The 18671-nt window shown below is 46.0% G+C and overlaps 1 protein-coding gene across 38 annotated transcripts in view; it reads right to left on the reverse strand.

Annotated features, from left to right (window-relative positions):
• KALRN (kalirin RhoGEF kinase) overlaps positions 1 to 18671 on the reverse strand; it is a 641465-nt gene that overhangs the window by 38694 nt on the left and 584100 nt on the right. For 16 of the 38 annotated variants that reach the window (XM_070243654.1, XM_070243649.1, XM_023623611.2 and 13 more), the window contains 12 exons: positions 17487 to 17590; positions 17230 to 17299; positions 16831 to 16917; positions 15853 to 15945; positions 15050 to 15100; positions 14122 to 14199; positions 12712 to 12897; positions 12166 to 12337; positions 8177 to 8415; positions 6710 to 6966; positions 3088 to 3211; positions 1903 to 1962 (listed from right to left, as the gene is read on the reverse strand). In XM_070243654.1, the coding sequence (XP_070099755.1) occupies positions 1903 to 1962; positions 3088 to 3211; positions 6710 to 6966; positions 8177 to 8415; positions 12166 to 12337; positions 12712 to 12897; positions 14122 to 14199; positions 15050 to 15100; positions 15853 to 15945; positions 16831 to 16917; positions 17230 to 17299; positions 17487 to 17590 (1521 nt within the window). Of the gene's footprint in view, positions 1 to 1902; positions 1963 to 3087; positions 3212 to 5883; positions 6424 to 6565; positions 6967 to 8176; positions 8416 to 12165; positions 12338 to 12711; positions 12898 to 14121; positions 14200 to 15049; positions 15101 to 15852; positions 15946 to 16830; positions 16918 to 17229; positions 17300 to 17486; positions 17591 to 18671 lie in introns of those variants that run through there. The other 22 variants (XM_070243655.1, XM_023623616.2, XM_070243652.1 and 19 more) reach the window with 9 other exon arrangements.

Genomic DNA, 18671 nt, shown 5'->3' on the forward strand with positions numbered 1-18671 from the left:
CACCTCCCTAGGACCATCTCACTTAGCCTGTGCAAAGGGCTGCAAGTCTAGGATGAATAAGAACCTCAGAAATGTGTTCACTTCACAAAGCAGAGCTAAGATGTGTGTGCACGCATGCACGTGTGCTTTTGCTTATCCAAATGTAGAATGCAGCATCTGATTACATCAGTTAACCTCTTCAGTGTGTGCTGCTCACCTGCTCCCACAGACCCCTGGGCCCACTTCTTCCTTGAAAGAGCAGAGTAGGAAAGTCACTCTTCTTCCCCAAGTCCACCAGAGCTGAAAATGCTCCCAAATTGCCTTCTGGAATACAGATACCTGGCTTTTCCCCTCCTTCTGCCTGGCCTTCCTCTACTTGCAGATGACATCTCTGACATAAGTCAGCAACATTTAGGCCTGGAGATACAGGTGCCCCCAGGGATCTACAAGCTGACAGGTGTGCGCTCTGCAGGAGCTGGTGCCTATCCTAGGCATGCAAGGAAAGCAGAGCCAGAAATTTCCCCTGGCTTCTTCATTCTGTAAGATACATTTAGGCTACAAACGCCATATCCACTTCCTCCCACAGCAGAGCATTGCATTGACCTACACCTGCCAGATTTAGCTCCGTGGCAATACCCACATCCACAGGCAACTGTTGGATCTTGGCAGAACTCCTACTTTCAAGCTCTTGTCTCTGGCCCGATTCTACTCCACGGGTGTCTTCCACAGCTGACTTACTCCTGGTTGGCCGCATGGTCTTTGCTGGGTTTTGTGGTGGTTGTTATAATATGGTGGTAGATTTCTTTGAGATTAGGTCCAATTAGAATAATAAAAGTCCATCAAGTTAACTGAAAATCTTGGACTATAAAAAGGAAAAGGTTTTTTTAAAAAAACAGACGCTGTGCTTAGAGGAAATTTCTAAACTCTTATCTGTTATTGGAGATGGGGGCAGAGATTTGTAGAAAAACATTTCAACTTACTCTGAAAGACAAAACATCAGGGAAAGCCAGCTCCAAGTCTGCTCTAATTCTTCAGGGTTTATAAATTTATGGCGGCTGTCACTTTATAGCAAGCCGTGTAAGAGTCCTGTTTCTACAACCCCAAACAGAGCCTAGCCCAGGAGGAGCTTGACGTTCTTGTCCATTTGATGCTCTTGTTGGTGGAGGTGTGTCCACTCCCAGAACCCTGTAACCTTAGAGTGTGAGAGAGGTCCCAGGGCAGTGTTCCCGTCTCCCCATCTCCAGAGAGGCCTCGGCTAGGGCTATGGGAGGGAGACCATTCCCAGAGCTTCTTTCCCCTCACGGAGGTCACAGCCACTGCCCAGGAGCCCTGGGGGCCAGGCAAAGATGGCCTCTGGAGTTGCTGCAACTGCTCATCATTTGCCACCAGCCAGCTGTACAGAGTGACTAGGTGCCAGGTCTCCACCAACCATACTCAAAACACGATTTTCCCGGACACTTGAGGGAGGAGCAGGTCCCAGGAGAAGAGGACCCAGAGGAAGAGGAGAAAGGGAAAGAAAGAGGGGGAAGGGGGGAGGGAGAAACTAAAACTGAATGGGTTCTTGTCTTTTAGCTGGGAACCAACCACTATAATGCTGTTTTCCATGAAAAAAAATGTGTTCTAAGTTGCCAACGATGAAGTTGGATATTTTCTACAGAAAGCCAAACTCGCCAAAAAAAAGAAAATATCAAGCAAGCATTCAAGAGAAACAGAAGTTTGTATGTTTAAAAAGATATCTAGGTAGAGTTTTCCATCAAAATCGAGCTGAATTAAGCTTTTTTTAAGTTGGGATCGGACACCCCGAGATGCCCTGGCATAACAATTCATCCTTGACTTGCTGACCGCTTTAGCAAGGTCACTGGTACAGAACACATGAAAAAAGACAATCATTGTAGGAAATAGGACAACAATAGCTGCTTCTACCTCCATGCTAGTATTAGGGTCAAGATCATCACACTCTGACTCCTCGGAACTGTTGGTCTCCTTGGTGGGCAGCATGAGGAAGGGGGAAGAAAGAGAACACAGTTAGAACACAGGCAGCGTTTGTCAGAGAGCGAGGAGAACTTCAGAGAAGCGGGGCAATGGGGACTCAGGCAGAGAGAAAACCAGGTGCTTCTCAGATGGGGTGCGAACCACCGAGGGCGCAGCATGCTCTTTTCAGGGAGACGAGGCGGGCTCATGTCTGGCCACTCGTCCCACAGGAAACAGCAATGGAGGCAGCTGAAGGCAGCATGGGTGCTGTGGAATTTAACTGTGGTGTTCTGGGAGGTTGGACTGCCCAGATGAAGGTGAAGGAGAGAATATAATTTCTTTTCCCCAAGAAGGACGTTAGAATGGGTTTTGGTTGTTCTTATTTCGCTCAGGAAGGGAGAAAAGTGCCAGGTAGATAATCACACATTATAACCAAATTAAACAACAGCAGCTAATTCCCATGGTTCAGGGGCAGGGCTTTTCAGAGGGCCCAACTTAAAACACATCACATTGTTTCAAGATGGCGGACAACACGGGTCTGCCCAAGCTTACAGTCGGTGAGTTCACAGTGACAGACGCATTATTCGGAGGCAGTAATTTGGGCCTCATCTGTGTGCCTCCCTTCCCTGCCCATGCATAGGCCTGAAGGTGATATCGTCTGAATTCTGGGGAAAAGAAATGAAACTTTACCAAGGATGCAGTGGCTCTTACATTCCAAACCTCAGACTTCACAGCGTTTGGGGTTTGGAAAGCATCCGTAGTGTCTTTACCCTGCATGTATTTTTAAACCTGGGATACTGAATGGGCAGCTTTGAGAACTTTAGTATGAATCAAGCACCCTGCATTTCTAAGAGAATAACGCTGCAGATAATTTTTCTACAAAACATCTGCACAGGATAAAGAGAAAGGCATAAAAGAAAAAAAAAAGAGAGATACTTACTTATTTGAATCGAAGTTGCCAGGAGAAATAAAAGATAAAAAATAAATTGATCTTGCATGCAAAATCCTGCTAAACTACCTCCCCTGTGGTCCCCACATTGGGAAAAAAAAATCCCCATCCACCCGAGTTGTCTCGTGAGAATGCTGCAGGGTGGGAGGAGATGAGAGGTGGACATAGCTCCGGAACACCTTACTCACTTTAACAGAGACTTTGTTGCCCAGAATATCCTTGGGTTTACGAGGCCCTGTGGCTTCATTTTTACCCGTGTTCTCCACTTCCGCCCGCTTTCTCATGCGTAGAGTATGCCATGAACATGACTTCCTGTTGTACCAAAAAATGCACCAATCAAAATGGCAGGTCAGGGCAGAGTGAGGCGCTGGGTGGGCTTGCCACCCTTGGGTGAGTCAGCAGGTGAGATGCTCCAGTCAAGCCCCGGCTTCAGAGGCCCCAAACCTGCAGGCCAGCTCCTGTGGTGGCTGGCAGCTGATCTCACCTCCAACGGGAAGTAAGTGAGGATGACTCCTCCTGATGGATGTGCACAGTTGGCTGCAGCATTTGAGGAAAAGATGAGTACTGGCCTATTAAACTCTACCAAGGGAAGTTTTTATATCATACTGATAAAGCCTTATAGGACTGAGGAATTCTCTTCCTGAAGGGTAGGGTGGATGGGGAAGAATAGGGAGGGGAGCGGGGTGGGGGTAAAACAGGGAAGATAAGAGAAGTATATTCTAATATTCTATAGTGCATAAGCTATTAACACTTTCCCAGGACCAGATACAAAGACCCAGAAGGATGATTTTGAGGTTTCCAACTCATTATTTGTATTTGGGCTGTGGCCACTCGCAACACTGTAGTACAGATAGGATTTTCTGGGGCATTTGACTTAATAAACAGTGGAGCACCTACTCATTTATCTGGATATTTTAGGATGCAGCGTTTCTCGGTCTGTGTGCTCCACATCACTCAGTGTTTGTGAATACCGGGCTCTGTCAACCACTAAGAGGTCCTAGAGTTTTCCTGTTGGGAGAAGACCCCATACGTGCTCGCAGGGAGGCGAGGGCAGCAATGCCCCTTCACACCATCCTGACTTCTTTCTTCCCCTGAGGGGGCTGGGAGCTACTTCTTCACAGACCTGTGAAGAGAAGCTCAGAGCAGAGCTCTTGAGTTCCAGGGAAGTGTCAGGACTCAAAGATAAAGACACCAAGGCAGTGACCCTGGGCAGGCATCATCGATTTCAGCTGTGGTCACAGAATCTGGATGAAGCTCTATCATTGTCTGGAATAAGTGACGTTGGTTTCCCTTCGGTGTCTCGTTGTCAAATTTAGGCAGTCAGGGTTCAATGAAAAGAGCCTTCATTAAGGGAGATGGGGAAGAGAGAGGCATATGAGATTTGGGAGGAAGGAAGATGTTCCAAAAGGTATAGCGTCTCCTCCACAAAAGTCCACGTGTCAGGAATTTTAGGATCCCCTGAGGAAGGTGTCCCCAAAATATTTGTCACTAACACAGATACTCAACAACCAACTTTCTGAGTAGGAAAGAGTAATCGTAGGCATGTTTGCAAATTTTGGGGGCAAGGGAGCTCCTTCAAAAGGCAAGAATCTCTTGGCCAGACCTTCTCCTATAGCTGCTAAATAGGCAGGCTCTCTGGGATCCCCTGTATACTAGCTCCTCACTCCAACTGTTGTATCTGAGTGAGACCCAGTCAGGGAAATTAACCTTAGATAACATCACTCTGTTAAACTTCAGACTTTCATCTCATATTTTTACCCAAAACTCATGTCCCTGGCTCATTGTGAGAATGGCTTGAGTCAGGAGGTGTGTTCCTATGTTTATTACAACCCTCTGGGTCATTCAGAACGCTTGGTGAGAAACTGGAAATGTTACAAATAATGTTCAGAAGGAAGACTCAGAGTAGTACAAGTGGCAGGACAGGCTCAATCTCATATTCTTCTTCCCAGAAGAACTCGTCATCATGGTTTGGGGAGCTTCCATCTCTTGCCCATAAGCCCAGGGAGCAATGTGGAAACAGGGTTTCGTGATATTTATACTGTAGGCATCACAACCACCTCTGACCCCTGTGGTCATAGCAGGCCCTGGGGAGGGTGCAGTGAGTGTCCTTCACTGACAGATACTCACAACCACTTTTAGTCAGTTGCTCTGCTCCACTCCCACCAACCCTTGCGCAAGAGCAGCAGACAATGAACCAAAATGACCAATTTGTATTTGAAATCTCTTCTCTTTCACCCAGCCTGACACCCCTCCTCCCTTCCCTCCCATGGAAGGTGTGAAAAAGTGACCAAAAGACCCAAAGGTGAGGAGGAAGAAGTGCTGAGTGCCTGGATAATAAGATTACAAATCATATGTTAGCTCTGTAAGGCCGGTGATGAGTAAGAATGTCACCGCTTTCAGGGTCTTTATTCCCAAGGCTTCTTAAAGGGTACCCAAACCAAGTGTCTTTAGAATAAAAAGAATTGGGCCTATTGCACCTTAGAGGCCACTACTGATTTCCGGGTGGGCCTGTGGTTACCTAGAAAGGCCAGGGTGAGGTCAGTAGCCTCTATCCCTTGATCTAGAGAAGGAGCCAAAGAAGCTGTTGGTGTCCCTGCTCAGATATCTTACGGGAGCTCCCTCCACCCCTGCCATGGATGACCGCACAGCATGGACAGCGTGGGGGATGCAAGCCAAACACAGCCTTCTACTCTAGTCATTCACTGACGTCAGGACCTCAAGGTCACCCCGTTGGACAGCATCCAATCTGCATCATTCCTCATCTTAGGGGTTAGAGAAAACCAGCAAGGGCTGTTTAGAAGGGAAAGCTAAGGTTGGAGCTTTAGCAACAAAGGCACTTTTTGTGTTGGAAAAAACTACCAATGCATTCAACCAATTCCTAAAATACAGACAGGAAAAAAAAAAAAGAAGAAGAATCGTTTGCACATTTAAAAGTCCCAGAATAGTGAAATGGGGGAAACAGGGTCAACTAGTTTTGAACCTCATTAAAACATGCTCATGGTGAAAATTTATTTTACATATTTAAAATAGTACATTTAAAATTATTAGTTACATTACAGGTACAATGATGGACATTGTGACTCTCCATTATATTGCACAACCTGACTTCATCCATATGGGTTTCTTTAAATAGTGCAAAATACTTTATACAGGAATGTGTTCGGAAGGGTCTTCGCAACCAAAATAAGGAAAAGAAATATCTTACAAATTACCATGAACATATATTAAAGTGACAGGGGAGGGGGAAAATTAAAAAAAAAAAAAGAAATTACAATCTGTACAGAGGAATTGCCATAGACAACCAAAAAGTTCCCTCTCTCCTGGGAGAAGCAGCGGGGCCTCTGACCTATACAGGTCTGGCATTTGTGCTAAGGTAATTTTTTGGTGTCAATCAAAAAAATATATATATATCAGTAACTTAATACAATATAAATAGAAGTCCAGTCCAGTGAATCCTGTGGTGGGTCAAATGGAGCAACGGAGGGCATGCCTTTTGTCATTTAGGGTCTCAGTAGGGTTCTTTTCTTAACAAGGGGGGAAAAAGAAGGGGAAAAAAATGAAGAGAAAATTATAAACGAAAAGGAGAGAAAAATCACTGCCACTACCATCAACAACAAAAAATCGGAACAATCCAGTCTGGATGCCCCATGCTGCGTGTGGTTCCAGCACTCAAACCTCGGTTCCAGTAGCACTGTCGAGAGTACGCAGCAGTAATTCCCTACCGTGTGTTTGCATTTTGTGTTCTTTGTTTGTTTTTGAATTTTTTTAATCCACATACTCCTCTCCCGGGGAAGCCAACGAGGCACTTACTTGATGCTCCCGTCACTATTTTCTGCTGCTGCCGCGGCTTTGGTGAGGGGTGCCAGGATGCTGCCTGGGACCCAGCCCTCGGCTGCGGGGGAATGGTCGCTGGCAGGCTGGTACACCAGGCACATGTTCTGCTGGTTGACGGCGAGGACCTGGACCACCTCACCTTGGCTCACACAGATTTCGTTCTCCTTCAGTGCATAGTAATCTTTGATCACGGCCATGGACGAGGTCCCATTGCAGCTTCCCAGGTCGCTCTGCTAGGAGACAAAGGCGAGAGGGACACAGACACAAGAAGGCTGGTCACATGGGCTTGCTCTGCATCCTACTGTGTGACGGAAAGCCAAACCTCTCCACTAGCAGGGTAAATAGGAGTAATGAAATTATATTCATAAATGTGCTCTGAAAATTTTTTTTATAGTAATGTTTCATACAATATTATAAACACACCTTTTTCCTGGAAGTCCTTCCCTAGCATGCACCCTTCCTGCCAGTAGCTTCTGACTAATGGAAGGTAGAGCATGGCACTGGCACAGGGATCTGTATGCACCTGGGCAGAGTGAGGTCAGGGCAAAGGTCAGGTCAGGGGTCACAACCTCCCAATGGAAAAAACACAGACCCTTTGATACATTTTTTTCTTCATTTCGAAAAAGCGTTAGTCTTACTCTACATTCAGACCCTCCTTGAGACAGGAGTAACAAAGAGATATTGCCCAGTTCAAAGGCAAGGCCATGACCTACCCTGACCCAACTCCTATGGGGAACGGAACTCCTTTAGCTCCCACCCCCACCCCTGCCGTATTCATTAATCTGAGAGGTCCCGCCTCGGTGGCCTTTTCACATGACTCTACAGCAGGGAAGCTACTTCCGGACCTGTAACTCCCAAGGGGGCCTGGCTGCCTCACAGAGCATGATGAGAATCAGAAATTCTTCAATAAATTTGACAAAATGCAATGTAACTTCAACTTATTCACAAGGGCAGGGGGGTTTTATATGGAAAATCATTTCCAGGTGATGTGATGAAATAGGTTGGTGCAGTTACTCTAATGCAGAATTGACTTAGACATTAACAGTTCATTAAAAATAGTCAATGTCATCTAATAATTTGGGTAAAAAGAACAAAACTACACAATCAAACTATGCAGGGAGGTAAACAATGTAGCTGTTCCTATTCACAGACCCATTGAGTTCCAGAGGAAACTGAGGCCTGATAAGATGAACTAATTCGCTGAGGTTCTAGAAAAGTGAGTTGTAGGATTTGGGATAGAAACCAGATTGAGCCAGAGGGAACTGGTCTACCTTACTCAATTTTCAGGGGAAGAAAGAAATAATTGAGACTAGTCTGTATTTAGTGGGATGTTCCTGCTAAAATCATCAGCATAAAAAGACGCTACTTCCTAAAGTGAGCCCTGAGGCTGTGCCCTCAGAGTGGCGAGGGTAGGAGTCATGGGAGTAATGGGCCGTCACTTACCTTGCTGGCCTCAAACTTGTCCCCAGGCTGGTGGTAGTCAAACCCTGGACTGCCATTGGAGGTAGATATCTTCAGGGGTGGCAGAGGCGGGTTATAACTGGAGCCCTTTGGGGGCTTCTCAGAGCCCATGGGGACAGAAGAGTAGGGCCTGGGGCTGGCTTGGGGGGCCCTTGCAGGCTGGGACCTCATCACGGCTGTGCTCCTTTCTTTCCGCTGATACTCGATGGGCGACTGTAGTGCTGCAGGATAAGAGCAGACAGTTCCTCTGAGCTTTGGGAATCCCACAAGGATTTTATTCAGTGCAGGCTTTGTGCCAGGTACAATGGAGATACATGAGGAAGACACTACCCTTGTCTTCAAGGAACTTAGAATCTCCTGTGATAACGAAGAGACCTACCTAAATAATGAAAACACAAAAACAAAATGGTGCCATGCATGAGGTGCAAAGTGTTGTGCAAAAGGAAGAAGAGAACTCTGTAGTAAGTGTACATGCTGGTGCACGTACGGACAGGTGGTGGGGGGGGGGGTAATAAAGAGCTTCAGAAGAGTGCTGGCTGTCAGACCCTGACATGCAGACTCTGCAGGAAGGAAGCAAGTGTGAAGAGTGTCTGGGGAACAGGATGGAGTCAGATGACCTGGAGCACAGGGCCATGGGTCTCCATGGAAGAGGAGGAGACAAGACAGGTAAGAGAGGGTGGAGGTGCCATGGTGCGAAAGATCTAGAAAGCCAAGGTTACTGAGTCTGGATTTAGTTCTGAAGATCAGGAAACGTGACTGGGTTAAATCAACTTGAACGTTTTAAATTCAGATTCTATCACCAGAGCCACACTTGAAGACAACTGACCTTGTAGCAGTTGGGAGGAAGGATTGCAGAGGCTGATTCAGAGGCCAGGAGATAGTGACAAGCAAGAGGCCCAACCAGAGTAGAGCCTGTGGGCATGTGGGAGGGATCGAGTGTGGCAAGGGTTCCGGAGGGAGACTAGACTCTGACCCAATCCAGATGTGAAGAAAGGCAGGCATCGAGGGGTACTCAGGTTTAGAGACTGGGAGAATGGTAGTCAAGGAGACAGAGGAAAAGCTGATTTGAAGGGAAAGATGTGAGCTTTGAGTCTAAGACAACAAAGTTCCAAGGTCTGAGTATGAAAGAGGTACAGCCAGGCAAAAGCTGCACAGGTCAAATTCTGTAATAAGGACTTCAAGGGCTGGCCTGATTGTGTTGTTTCCATCGGTATTCACTGTAAGAAATATTTAAGTGGGTTAACAGCTGGGGCCCAGAGAACTTTCAATTATAAGGCTATTTCTATAATGACAGGTATACACTTAAATAGGACTCAACATAGGGTCACACTCCCTTTCTATCTGACGTCTCAGGAGGGAGAGATGGGCTCAGAGATGCCTACACATATCTTTGTAAGTAAGAGCCTGGCCCTGGACCCTTGTCACAAGCTTGTCTCTTGAGTGTGTCAAAGTATAGAACGCGCTCCTGTCAGAACTCAGCCTTTCTCCCTGGAGAGTGTTCCATAGGCATTAAATATTTAGGTATTGATAATCTAGTTCAGTAATAGCTCCATAATTCACTATAATTAGGAGAACGGTCTCTTGGAACCATATAAAAGTCTGAATCATTGACTATGCCCAAAGAAATGCAGTTCTAAGTCTTAAGGAGATAGCAGAGTTGTGAAGCAGGCCTTGTCAGGCTGACTTTATGAATCAATACCCATCACATGGAATTGGGGTATTACCTGATTATATGCAATAACTGTGCTAAAGCATTTGAAAATAGTATATATTCTTAAATAGGCTACATAGGGGGCCTAAGTTCTTCCGCCAGCCTCAATTTGCATAACTTGGGTCTTCGGATAAAGAAAGCCGTGCATCTTCTGACAGGGTTTGTTTCCAGCTGATGGATACAGTGTCTTATGGCTGATTCTGTTTCTTTCTTTGCTTTGTTTGCTAGGGAGCTCATAGATAAATGTGTGCCTTACCACTAGCATCTATGCTGCAGTTCTGTGGTTAAGAGCCTAATTTCAAATTACATGGTTACATGTTCAAGTCCTTGTTCTATCACCTACTGTTTTTGTGATCTTAGACAAGTTTCTTAACCTCTCTGACCCTCTTTTTCCTCACCTGAAAATACAGGATAGTACTTTTCCATGTTGATGTGAGGATTAAATGGGAACTACATTCATGTGAAATGCTTAGCATTGTGCCTGGCATAGAGAAAGGACTCAACATATGGGAGCCATTATTGATACTTCAATTATTTCTGGTCTCAATTTATTGTTGTACCTTATTTTTCTTTTGTCCTGAATTGATGAACTTAAAAACCCCATTCCAGCCCAGACTGCCAGAAATTCCCAACTAATAAAATGCAACTTAATCAGTGCATTTTATATATGCACATATTTTTCCATGAGATTATTTTCTCAACACAAGTGTTAATGCAAAGTTGTATGCTCAGAAACTGTAAACTATATACAACTTTCATTACTAACCCTCAGGGCTGGGCTGGTGTTTAATCTTAGACTTTTTAGAATGAGAAAAAACCCTGGAGATCACTCAGTCTAGTTTCTTTTACCAAACTGTTCTAGAGTTGGGGGGCCAGGGGGCATGATCCAAAAATACTCTGTAAGCGTGAAATTGCTTTGAAGTCTCATGTTTTATCTTAAAAAGCCATGGCATCCTGCTGTATAATTTATTTTTATTTGTAAAATAAAAATTTTATTTTTATTTATTTATTTTTATTTGTTTTATTTGTAAACACAATGTGTTCACTCCCTTACCATGGAGTAAAACTGATACTGTAGGGAGGTGTGCCGAGTCTTTCTGCTTCCGGTACTGCTGGCACAGTATGGCACATGCCAGCGTGGGCAGAGATTACTTCTCCTTTTCACAAAATGAGCCAAGTGAGGCCCAGAGAAACATCATGACTTGCCCAATGTCCTCAACTAGTATGTCACCTTTAACCTTTCCCCACAGCATTCAGTCCACACTAGACATCCAACAAGTGCTCTATTTCCATCATTTGAAAGACAGTCCAGTTCTGGCAAGAAGAGGTGATACCCCAGAGGGTGGGCCCGTGAGTGTGAGTGTGTGTGCGTGTGCGCACGCGTACATACAGATATATGTGCTACTGAGCCTCCAGGTTTATTTTGTTATCAGTCACATTTTGTGTTCAACTTCAAGCTCCATTTCTGCTCAGAAAGACTTCTGAGCTCATCAATTCAGTGGGTCAAGACTAGTTTAAAACTGTAAACCTCCTTTTATATGACAAACTCAACGTGAAGAAAATCCCAGCAGGGAAAAAGAAAAGAAGAAGTGTAAACACAGTAGCGAGTGCACTTCATTTCATTTCACACACCTGTCAGGGGACTCCTGCAGGGTCTACAGAGAGTGAAACTCTCTGCATAGTCATCATTTCATTCTGGGAAGTTTTCAGGTATTCCTGAAATTTAGAGTTAGCAATCACCTCTCATTTGAAAGGGGCAAGGTTGGCTAGTAAGATGACTTAGCCAGGCTCTCACACCATTGGGAACAGTGGGGGATTTGAGCTGATCTGCCAAATTCCCAGTTACGCTAGACAACACTAAAGAATCTGTGAGGTTGCCAGTCATTCGCCACCAAATGGGAAAACATTTGTCATTGGCAGCTGGCCCCTAAGACAAAGAGGCTGTGCCCATTTCAGACTTTTGCCCCAATATTACCAGTTGGTAGCAGTGGCCACAAGGCATATATCCTACATCAAGGCTATAAGAGAATATCTCTTCTTTTGTAAAGATGGGGCTTCTTTATAATGCCCCATCTGTTCCACTTGCATATTCAGATTCAGAAAAATTCTAAACAAAGTGTTTCTGAAAACTACAAAGCTGGGATGCATATAAAATGTGATCTGGGTTCATAACTCATCACCATGAGCCCAGATCCAAGGAAGCTCAGAGGTGTGAGGTCCCCTGAAAATGGCTCTGCTAGAAGCCAGGCCCAGCACACACCATTTAAGAAGTCTCGCTGTGTTTCCAAGACTTGATTGATGTCCTGCACCCAGGCCTGCTGGATGTCAGCGTTGGCGGCTTGCAGAATGACCCTCTCCGAATTCTCCCTGTTCATGAGTGCAAACTTGCAGGGGTCATTGTCCACGTTCTCCTCCAGGACCAAGTAATTCATCTGGAAGAAACCAAGTTGATCCTTTCCATATTTAAAGGGTTTTAAAAAAAAATCAACAACAAAATACGGTTCCTCAAAGTTTTTATTTCAGGAGATGTTTCCAAAATTTTGCCCTGGCTCTAATAGCTCAAGACTTCGGTTTCTGTCTTTGAGAGAATGACATACTCCTGAAGAAAGTGCAGGATCATACAGAGACTGGCATTTAGGCCCGTCACTTTTTCTCACAGATATTCAACCTTCATGCCCAAAGGTTATTAGGATGAAAGACCTCCAATGTTCTAGATCCTCTCTCATTCCAGTGCCTCTGTCTTAGGGAAGCAGCTCCCCCAAATTTGACTCTTCCCTTCCCCGCTCATCCCCACTGGGATTCTCACCTTGATGCTCTTTTTGAACATGTAGCCTGGGGTGAGTGAGCCCTTCCTGAGCAGCTCACTGAAGATGACAATTTGTTCAAAGAGGAACACGCGCCTCTCCTTGGTCCGGGACTGCATGCCCGCATCCAGCTCAATCACATAGAACGTGTCCTGCTGCAGCAGCTTCCCCTGGGCCGTGAGGGTGCCCTGACGGAAAGAAGGATTGGGGTGAGGCAAGGGAAAAATGGGGAGACGGCCACAGCCCTCTGAGTCCACAGGACCTCTCCCTTTGGCGACCTGACACGAAAAGCCTCAGGGCTCTAGTAAGAGACTGAATTAGGACTCACCTATTCATCTAGGGCAGACATAAGGGTCCTCCAGGGAAAGGGAAAGAAAGCTATACAACTACTAAGAAGCAGCTCCAAGAAAATACCAGAAGGAAGGAAGGTCAAATTATTAGCTAAAAAGATACTCAAGAATTAGCCTGGCCTTTCTCATTTTTTATCAAAAAGAGAACAGAAAGCAGGTGACACTTGGATCTAGAAGTGGCCTTTCTGTCCTTAGAACTCTGAGAAATGTGCTTGCCTGGCTCCCTTGCAGCATGGGCCATGGACCTGGAACCAACCTGTGGCCAAGGGAAGTGATACAGGCGAGACCACAAACATTCTGATGAGGTGGGTCTCTCTCTTCTCCTACTATTATTTCAGGATGAGGAAATTCTGAAGTCTTAGTCTCCTGCTACAGATCAACAGGTAAAGCTGGGGTACTATAGACAGGTGCCCATATTTTATAAGCTGGTAGATATTCTTCTGGGTCCTGTGATCCTTCTTAAAATGCCTCCAGCCTAGGAGGTGGAGCCTATTTGGTTCGCCAAGTTTCTAACCAGATTTTCAGAGACATCTTCACCAAAGGGAATATGGCCCAACCGAGCAAGTCTTCACAGATGCTATCAGAGAGCCTTGCTTTTTCCACTCTTCTGCAAGAAGACGACAACTGATATCTGAGACAGCAGCCAGAGGGCCTCCTCTGAACCATACTCTCTCAGGTGACAAATTTTGCCCTTTAGTGAAAATGTGGGTCATTCTCTGCACATGATGCCTTATTCCAAACATTACCCAGCACATGAGTCATTCTTCTTTTGTGTTCCTGAGAAATGCCTGCCCTCTGCTTGGATCATGAGCCCTTATTGTCAAGGTCAGCAGCCAAACAGGCTTATCACTACCTGGGTCCAAAGTTAATATTAAGCCAGTGACTGGCTAGCCAGGAGAGCTCCAACAGCTCTGTTGATATTACGTAAGAGCTTGATTCTTCTTGATTGTGAATGAAGGAGGCAGAGGAGGTGGGCACCGGCCTTCAAAGGGAAGCTGCCTCACAGCCTGGGTTCCTGCTTCCCAGAGGAGAGAGGGCTTACAAGCTTTCTTAAGAGCTCACCTCAAAGCCCTGCAGGCGTCCCAGATTCATCATGTCATTGCAGCGTTTTGGAACAAGGCACATTAACTCCACTGCTTTCTGCGGGAAAGAACAATAGCAGCTCAGGAGGGGGAAGAGCACTCAGGCGGGAAGCTCAAGGCAATTCTGTGCTGGAAGACAGGGACCTCCTGGCAGCTCCTCAATTCTAGGAAAGAACACTGGTCCCTCCTGGCCACTCTCAGGAGTGTCGGATCTCCTGTTCTAGGTTGGGGGGTGTTGGCCATCAGGGGCTCCATGTGAATCAGTGACCACATGTGGGGAGAATGCTCCCAAGCACGCCCTTTACCTACCTTCCCACTTCTGTTTATCAATTTTTCTTCTCTTTGTTGCTTCCTGGCTGCCCAAGCAACAGCTTAGCATGACTTGTGAAACACTAGAGGTTTAAATCTAAAATAACCTGCCAGAATGGTTGTAACCTCTCTGGCTTAAAATAATCGCCATGGTGATGTTGTCTCAAAGGACTTCACTTAGGGGGTAATCCTCAGGGTGAGGGAGGGAGTGACAAAGTTATACTTTATATGTTAGACTCCAAGAGTGCCTGGATTCATGTATAAAATTGCACATGGAAACACCCAATCTCTGAAGGATGTTAGAGGGCTCATATACCTCCCTTTCCCGACACATGGCACTGGGAGCCACAAGGAGAACACCAGCAGGGCTAAGCTCTGGTCTGGCCCAGGACAGAATTCTCGAGTTCTAGAAAAACACTCAATGTGTTGATTAATACTGGCCATTCTTCATGCTGCCAAGCAGCTGTTTGCAAGGGGCTCTGACTGTCTGAGAGGAGTCAGCCTGGACCCTTGGTCGTCCAGAGACAATCTTTCCCCTTTAGAGACAGACATCCAATATCGTCCCTAAGAAGAGTCAGCATTACACGCAGAAAACTCACCTCAATATCTGAACACTCCAAACCAGCCTTCTCGCTGTATCTCAGGAAGTCCTAGCAAGTGGAGGAAGCAGGGAAGGGTGAAATAGTTGCGAAAACAGAGCCCTATAAAAAACTTAGCATCATAAAACCATGATAACACCCAGAAGACTTTCTTTCCCAGGAGAGAGGGCAGTGGTGTCTAGTAGCTGAGATATGAAGTTATGAGTCACGTTGGACATGATGACATAGAGAAAACCCCAGAATAATCAAAGATTCAAAGCTATGGGAAAAGGGAGGGACGAAGGGGACAGAGAAAGTATGTGAGCAGGGAAGAGGGGGGGTTATGACAAGAAAGGAACGGAGAAAGGAAGGTAAATCTGTCTCCCATTTACCTCATGCCCCTGCAAGGCAAATCAAATTACACCACTTTCAAAAGTAAAATGTGATCAAATTTTAGGTATTACTCATCTAAGATTTCTAGGGCCTTGCCTTTCCTTTTCTTTCTCCTTGTATTTCACTCTGACTTTCGCTCTTATTATTTTTTATTTTTTAATGGCACCAAGTCAGTGATGATGACAAAGTTAAGAAAGTGAATTGAAAAAAAAGGAAATGAATTCCCAACCAACCTTAAAGGCAGGAACAACAGGCATGCAATTTATTTGGGGGCAAAGCTGACACAAGTAACCAACAGCCAAGAGGAAAGTGCCCCCCGCTAGCTCACAGGCAAAGTGCAGTGGAGACAGAAGCTCAAGCTCACCTGTTCCCTAACTTAGAGCCTGAGAAGACCCTTCTCCAGCCCTGGCCCAGACTCACAGCTCTCTTACCTTGAGGAGCAGCTGATATTTTGTTATTCTCTGAATGGGCTTGATAAGGAAGTCGCTGAGTGTCAGCCTTTGATTTACCTCCTGTTTCACCTCCTGGAACACAAGAGAGCTACATTAGAAAAAAAGGAATCAAAGACCTGGGGGCTCTGGATCAGGGTTCAAGGCAAAGAAGGCAGGTCTTGGTGTTCACCAATAAAGTTTTAGAATCTTCAAACCATATGAGAGGCAGAACAGTCCACACAACTGCTAATTTGTTATCAACAACATGGAACACACTTTACCATCACCTTCTTACAAGCACTTTCACACCCTGTGTCCTCACCCCAGTCCTGGGGGACAAACTGGAATGGGTATTCTGTTCTCTCTACCACTCCAGGGCCAAGTCGGGAAAGGCAGGCTTCTCCTAGGACACAACAAGCCACGGGGCTGGGCCCTCAACTCAGATCTGCAAACAGTGAGTTGAGAGTTCTTTCCAAATGATGGTGTTGCCTCTCCTCTAGCAAAATAAACACTTCCAGGCTGGGGCAAAATAAACACTTTGAGGTGCCTGACAGAACCTCTGGGAGCAGCAGCAGAGACTAGGAGGTGACTGTCAGCCCCTCGAGGAGGAGGAGGGTCGTCAGCAGGCAGTCTCCAGGGGCTGGTGCGGAAGAACGTGGGCACAGTCTGCTCTGGGGTCACGTGAGGAGGATCGGAGCTTCTGAAGCAGTTTTTATGTTACAGAGTCATTCTGCACAAGGAGGTTTCTCAAAGCAGCCACATGCTGGACCGCCTCAGCTGCTCTCATGCAAAGGCGCTCATGAGAATGTAGCTGAGAAGCTAATGGCTCTGTTAAGGCAGCTATCCCTGTCCTGAGGGGGTCAACAGTGCTGTGTGCGGGCCTCCTGTGGATGGACGACAGCTAGGGCTTCTGAACGTGGTGGTCCTGGCCTGAGTTTCTTCCCCCAGCCCCGGTTCAGCAAAGCCCAAGCAGCTTACTTCAAAGTAGGCGTCGTACTCGGCGACGATGTACTCTGAGCGCGGCTTATTCTGGCAGTACCACACATAGATGTGCAGCTTTCGCTCCTGCAAAGGCAGAGGGACAGGCACTCAGGCACCTCGTGCCTCACACTCCGTTTCAGAGTGCGAGGCTGCTCTACACACAGGGAGAAGGACAAAGATGCAGCCCACTCTTTGGGGACACAATGAGGCAGTTACATATGAAGGATAGAAGAGTAAGTGCAGTAGGCAAGAGCCCATCTTCCAGACTGCCAAGAAGGTTAAAGAAACCAACAACTCAGAAAGGGAGGAGAAGGAAGGGCAGAAGAGAGAAGGACTTTAAAAATGAATGTAACTGAGCCTGGTGGGAAGGGAGGGGGGGCGAAGGCAAACACTCACATGTTTAATAAAGAGCTGTGCCAATCTGTCTTGCTCCTGGATACATTTTTCCAGTTCAGCCAGGAAAAAGCTAAAAGGAGGGAGAGGATAAGAGAAGGAAGCCACATTCTTCAGGACTGTATTATTTCTCAAAGTTGAGATAAATGACAGTGACTCCCCCCAAACCCTACCCCTAAGGTTGGAGGCATGGGGAGGACATGATGGGGAATCCTTGGATTCCCAGGATGCCCTGATCTTCAGGACAATGTAGCACTTACTCCTTATGCCAGTCATAGATCTGATGAATATTCCCAAACACGATTTTATCCTTTCCTCGCATGTCCTCAGGGACACCCTTTTCTTCTATTCTCTTCATGAAGCCCTGCAGAGCAGAGAAATGATGAGTAGAGGACACTCACAGGAAAGCTTTCTGGGCCGAGCCCCACACCACAGTTCCAGGTAAGCAGCCATCACTGCGTGAGTTCCAGGGCAAGGGCTTCTGTGGTCTCTCACTATTCAACCAGGACCTTCCCCTTGTGCAGAATGATCGACAAAACTTTTGTGAAGTTCTGGGTTCCTTTCTTTGTCTCAAGCCCCATTAAGAAAGCAGAACAAAGAAGACAATCATTTGTCCCTTTCCTTTCTCCTAATCCAAGTTAATACGGTCTTTAAAGGCTCAGAACTAGACACATCTGACCTAGAAATAAGTCTTAATATGTTAATACTTTAGATTCTGTCAAATGCTATCATATATAATCTCATTTCAGCTTTCAAATCAAGTTTTGAGGTTGCACAGGCAGCATTTATCCCCATTGGACAGATGAGGAAGCCAAGGCACCGGGAAGTTATGTGACTTGTCTTATAGTCACACCACTGATGTCTGGCTTCCCTAGGTCTTAGTCTCAAGATGCTCAAGCCTCTGATCGTAGGCTGGGCTACATATGGAGGTTGCTGCACCCCTTCCTACCCACATTCCCCCCTTGGAGGAGCGAATAATTTCCCATAAGTCAGAATTCAAGTCCCCTATATGCCAGGCCAGTGTGTTTATCCAAGGTTCAGGATAACCACATACAAACCCCTAAATCAGTAGGTTTTATAGGATGGGGACTTAGAGGGCCAATGTAAGGAACCCTCGGGCGATTCAGATACCAGGCATTCAAGTTTTAGACTTCACATTCTTTCGTTTAAGATGATTAACAACAGGGCTCTACCATCTAAATTATCCATTTACTTTCTCAGCTTTTTCATCCAAGTGTCTAAATCCCCCTAAAGTAAACCCCTGTGGAGAGAGAGCTGCTTTCTTTATGACAAACTTGACTCTCAAATGTGGACTTGTCAACGTTGCCTTACTCGTGGTTTTTTCTTTGTCAGTCTTCTTGGTAGTCATAAGCTGTCCTTAAAATCTAAGGAAACATATAAACCCCAGGATTTCACTAAGAGTGACCTGCTTAGGGCCCATGGTG

This window comes from Equus caballus, chromosome 19, assembly GCF_041296265.1.
Source record: "Equus caballus isolate H_3958 breed thoroughbred chromosome 19, TB-T2T, whole genome shotgun sequence".
Lineage (NCBI taxonomy): Eukaryota > Metazoa > Chordata > Mammalia > Perissodactyla > Equidae > Equus > Equus caballus.